Here is a 5,333-nt window from a genome sequence, read left to right as displayed (position 1 = left end):
AAACATCTGGACCATGAAAATAAATGGAGATTCATTTGACTTCATTTTGGTTGGAGCCAGAAGCCAGTCATTTTCTATGGGTGACATCGTACTGACTCGGTCCAGTTCTCAGATACTGTCAATGGCGTTTCCGTCATCCTTGTTTGTCCCAGATGCAGCACAGAAGCCAGTCATTTTCTATGGGTGACATCATACTGACTCGGTCCAGTTCTCAGATACTGTCAATGGTGTTTCCGTCATCCTTGTTTGTCCCAGATGCAGCACCCTGTTCCTCCATAGTGACTTCTTCTGGGACAGCTCGTTCCTCTTGAGTGACAGCATCCTCTTCCTCTTTCAACCAGACTTTGGTCTTTCTCAGAGTTGTCAAATGAAAATGCATGAGTCTTCTAATGAGGATGTAGGAGACAGGCCAGGACCACAGGCTTTATGTCTTCTCATTTTGAGACATGCTTAGCCAGGCTGTCCCTCATGGACTGCCTGAGTGTTCCAGTGTCTTTTATGGAGCTTCTCCAACCCATTGTTTTGTAGTAGTGTCTTCAGCACAGTCAGGCATGGAATGATGCAGGATATTGATGAGTTACTGTGACCTGAAATGTCACTTCTTTCATTGGGAGCAGAGTTTCACTGATATTAGACACAATATCCCACTGTTGGAGGATCTGTGGAGCTTCTGAATCCTCCATATGAACCACAGTAGAGTTTAAGTGCATGTTTCTGTTAAAGCATTCTCTGCAGCATGTGGAGCACTGAGTTCCACCTCGCTGGAACAGCCTGGATTAGGTTGTAACCTGGTAGGCCAAGTTCCCTCTGAAAGTTTGACAGATGCTGTTTGTCCAGAATGGAGTGTTGGAAATGTGTGGAACTCGTCTTAAGCATTGTAATCACATCTGTGTCACCAACTTGCTGCAATCACAGTTGAAACGGCTCCAGCTCTTTTTATTGATTTATTTTCTCTTTGAGCTGCACGTGGTTGGTCAACATTAGAGATGGGATTTCTGCAGGGTTCTCACAGGGTCTGAAAAAGTCTAAGAACCATCAAATTCATGAATGTGGAAATAATACCTTAAAAAACCTAGAAAAGTCTTGAATTTATATTTCTGAGCCTTAAAATTGTGCTTCTAAAATCTTACTTTATAATATTTCTAATAAAAAATTACATTTTTTAACTATGAATTGTTTGATGAAATGATGTAAATAAAGAGCATCAGAACCAATCGTAATGCAGCGATACACTGGATGTCCACTGCTGGCTGAAAGACAATAGAAACTAAAAAGAAGCTCTACAGTATCACAGTACAGAACACAAACAAAAATGAGAGAAGCTTCAGTTTGGATGATGGAGAAATGCACATTTAACGTGACATTGAAGAATAAAACATCTTTGAGGTTTATTACACGTCTGTGAAAAAGAGACTTCAACTTGGATCAATGCTAAATCTACAAAGCACTTAAAGATGGAGCTGAAATTCTCCCATGATTCATTGCTGTTTGGAGCAGAGCTGAGCAGAAAGAGGAAGTGGACTTATTCTGCTGATGGTGCAGAAACATCAGTTGGTTTAGATGCAGCCACAGGCTGATGTTTGACTTTCACACATCTGGACTTCTTTACTGAAGCAGCTGCATGTTGTCCTGAATGTTCCTGAATGTTCTTCTTCTCTGCTTCTGCTGGACTCTTCTGAGCTGCTGCTGTTGATTCACATCTTTGGACTTTTTCCAAACTTTCTGATCTTCTTCAGCTCTGAACTCTTTAGAAGAACTGAAGGATTAAAAACACGAACTTTGTCTTTAAATGAAACTCTTTCTTCTGGACTCAGGTTGAGGAACTGCAGTTTGTCAAAGATCAGCTGTGCTGCTCTGGTATCAACTTTGAAGGCTAACCCATCCCACCTGGCAGAACTGGACCTGAGCTTAAATGACCTGCAGTCTTCAGATGTTCGGCAGCTCCAGGATCTGGTGGAGAGTCCAAACTTCAAACTGCAGACTCTGAGGTCAGTAGAGGGTTGGAGTCAGTCCAGCTGCTTCCAGATGTTTGGTCCTAAAGTTAGTCTGAGAGCAAAGATGCAGAGTTTCCTGTGAAGCTGCAGCTTCTCAGTGAAGCTCTGAGGAGAATGATGACAGGCTTCAGGACAACAGTCAGCCAATCAGAGCAGTAGAAGCTCCAACAGGTGAAGATGACAGGAAGCTGCATGCTCTGAACAGAACTGAAGCTCCTGCTGCTCTTTCTGCTGCTGTGCTGCATCACTGACTGACACACCACCACCAGGAGACAAAACTTCATCTTTGTGTTTCTGCTTTCTGTTTGCAGGTGGTATTGCTATTGAGTCTGATGTTCCCTTATTTTGGAGCAGAGGGGATGATCGTCGTCGTCGTCATCATGAACTGATCTGAGATCAGCTCCACTGTCTCGCTCAGCATCAAGTGGACAGTTTATTGTGCTGCAGCTCCCCTGGTGGACTGATGGAGAACTGCAATTCATCTTCTCATTCTAACTTGGAGTATTGGGAGGTCTTCTGCTTCTCTTCTCTCTCGTATTGGGAGTTTGTCTTAACTTTGTCCACATGCTCTATGCTCTAGTTGCTAATGTCATCCTTCCTGTCTGTTGTCTGTGTTTCTCTGTACATTTTCATGAGGGAGCAGCTGTGAATATTTCTGCACTAAAGTCAGTTGAACAAACAAACAACTACTGATCAATCATTGATCAGTTTTCCCCTCATGTGTCCTGAAACTGTTTATCTGAATGATTTGTGCTGGTGATTCATCAGATTCAGACATGATGGTTTCCTGCAGAAGCTCAGAAGTCTTTTCTGGTGTTTCTTGGACTCCTGCACGTCTCTGTACCACAGAGTGGACCAGCATTCTCTGAACATCCTTCAGCTGGTCCAGAAAGCAGCAGCATGGCTGTTGACCAGAGAAAGAAAACCTTCCAGCAGTTCTGGCCTCAGGATTCTCCATCCATCCATCCATCCATCTTCTTGACCGCTTCCTCCCTTTCGGGGTCGCGGGGGTGCCGGAGCCTATCCCGGCTACTGATGGGCGAAGGCGGGGTACACCCTGGACAGGTCGCCAGTCTGTCGCAGGGCTTCAATCACTCACACATCCACTCTCACATTCACACCTAGGGGCAATTTAGAGTCACCAATTAACCTATGAAGCATGTTTTTGGACGGTGGGAGGAAGCCGGAGTCCCCGGTGAAAACCCACGCATGCACGGGGAGAACATGCAAACTCCACACAGAAAGGTCCCAGCCGGGATTCGAACCGGGGCCTTCTCGCTGTGAGGCGAGAGCGCTAACCACTTGCGCCACCGTGCAGCCATCTGGGAGGATTTTGGTTCTTCTTTTTCATCTTTATCAGACCTTTCAGAACCGCAAAGTGGACTGAGTTCCTCTGATTAAAGGCTGCTGGGTTTTGGATTTTGTTCATTATTTTTACAGGATGTTGTTCTGTTGTAACCATGGTAACTGTGGGAACTGCACTCCTGTTTACTCTGAGTCCTGAAGCAGAAATCCCACCAGAACTAACAAAAGTCTCTCAGTTGAATCATTTTATATCATCTCTGTTCTGTTGATGATCAAATATTGACTCATGCAGTTTGAAAGACTCAGAGTTTTAGTTTGATGATTTCTACAGTTTTATGATTGAACTTCCTTTTTATTTGGTGTTTTCTGGGTAAAACTCTGTTCTTTTTCATGCTGACAGCATTTTTAGCTGCAGTTTTTAAGAAGTTTCATCTAAATCCAGTAGAATCTGATCATTTTCTAGAAAGTCTGAAACTAGTAGAAACTTTCTGAGCATAAAGCCTGTTTTCTCCAGAGGACATGAATGAACAGAGTGGATGTTAGTGAGGAATGACAGAGAATCACTTTGATGCAGCTGCTGCAACAACACTAACTGCATTGAAGCAGGAGGGAGAAGGGAGACACCTGCTGGCTGTTTCCAGAACTGCATCTTAGTGTCTAAAGGTTCAAACTGAAAGCTGTCTGTCAAATACCTGCAGCCTGTTTGGATCTAATAAATGCTCTTTTGAATCAACACTGTGTTTGAGATTGATTTTGTCTTCAGTCTATCTTTGACTCACAAACAGACTTTAATCTTTAGCCTGTTCTAATATTCATGTGTTTGCTTCATTCTCAGTAGAAATGGGTTGAAAAGAGCTTTGGAATGTTCAGTTGGTGCTGATGTCTTTCTAGATGGGGGGCAGAACAGATGAGAGCTCCTCCCTCCTGATTCAGAGGGGAACAGTGGGCAGCAGCTGAAAGGAGGGAGTGGAAATGGGAAAAGTTCTCTGGACATTTCTCCTTTCTAAGAACAGAGAGACACGACTCCATGAACAGCAGAAGATAAAGAGTTTGACAACATGTGCAAAGCTGGGCCGGATCTAAATTCTTCCCCCACCCCTCCGATTGTAGGGGTATTTGGAGCTGTAGTGGTGTCCAAACCTGTTTTTTATTGGTAGCTGTAGTGACTTCAGACTGTGTATCCCTCCTCCAGTAGGGTGTTCTGTGTTGTGCTGTCCCACGGAGGAAACATCCATTTCTTCATGTGGGTGTGCTCTAAGCACAAAAGTTTACATTTAAATGTAAATCAAGACTTTTTGTTAAAAGATGACTTTTTAGATGTTTCTATGTATTTTCCGAGCGCTGGCAGCCATGTGCTAATGCAGATGATGACAAATATTGATGACATCATTGAATATTAATAACATCTGAATTGGAAGACACTATTTTCCACATTTCTCCGTTTAGAGGGCTAAACGTGGGGGTAGGGAGAAGCTGGAGGGGTCTCTTGCCAGCACAGAGGTGCTGATGCATGCTTTTATTTTTAGTCGTTTAGATTATTGTAATGCCCTGCTCTCTGGTTTACCTCAAAAATCTCTTTCAATTTTACAATTATTACAGAACTCGGCGGCACGAGTTCTGACGAGGACCAGGGGGCGGGAACACATTATACCAGTTTTAAAATCGCTGCATTGGCTCCCTGTGCATTTCAGGATTGATTTTAAGATTCTTTTAATGGTTTACAAATGTTTTTATGGTCTTGGGCCTTCTTATTTAAGTGATCTTCTTTTAAAGTATGAACCCTCGCGGACCCTGAGGTCCTCCGGTACCGGCCTGTTAGTTGTTCCTAAGGTGAGGACCAAAACACATGGTGAGGCTTCGTTCTCTCATTACGGTCCTCGCCTCTGGAACAGCCTGATGGAGAGTCTCAGGGCTGCAGAGACCGTAGAGCAGGGGTCTCAAACTCGTGGCCCGCGGGCCATCTGCGGCCCGCAGGATGATAATTTGCGGCCCCCGTCTTCATATGAAAGATTACTGTTAGTGCGGCCCGCAAGG

At 44.1% G+C, this 5,333-nt stretch overlaps 1 protein-coding gene across 1 annotated transcript in view; it reads left to right on the top strand.

The window, feature by feature from the left end:
* The window catches only part of LOC118599483 (NLR family CARD domain-containing protein 3-like), a gene marked incomplete at its 5' end in the record, with an annotated part of 25,003 nt that extends 21,950 nt beyond the window's left edge, over positions 1–3,053 (top strand). The window contains 2 exons of the mRNA XM_036214685.1: positions 1,815–1,988; positions 2,306–3,053. Coding sequence (XP_036070578.1) covers positions 1,815–1,988; positions 2,306–2,321 — 190 coding nt within the window. The remainder of the gene's footprint in view (positions 1–1,814; positions 1,989–2,305) is intronic.
* Positions 3,054–5,333: the final 2,280 nt, after the last annotated feature.

Source organism: Oryzias melastigma, linkage group LG13, assembly GCF_002922805.2.
Source record: "Oryzias melastigma strain HK-1 linkage group LG13, ASM292280v2, whole genome shotgun sequence".
Classification (NCBI taxonomy): domain Eukaryota; kingdom Metazoa; phylum Chordata; class Actinopteri; order Beloniformes; family Adrianichthyidae; genus Oryzias; species Oryzias melastigma.
This window is presented reverse-complemented; position numbering and strand designations above follow the sequence as displayed.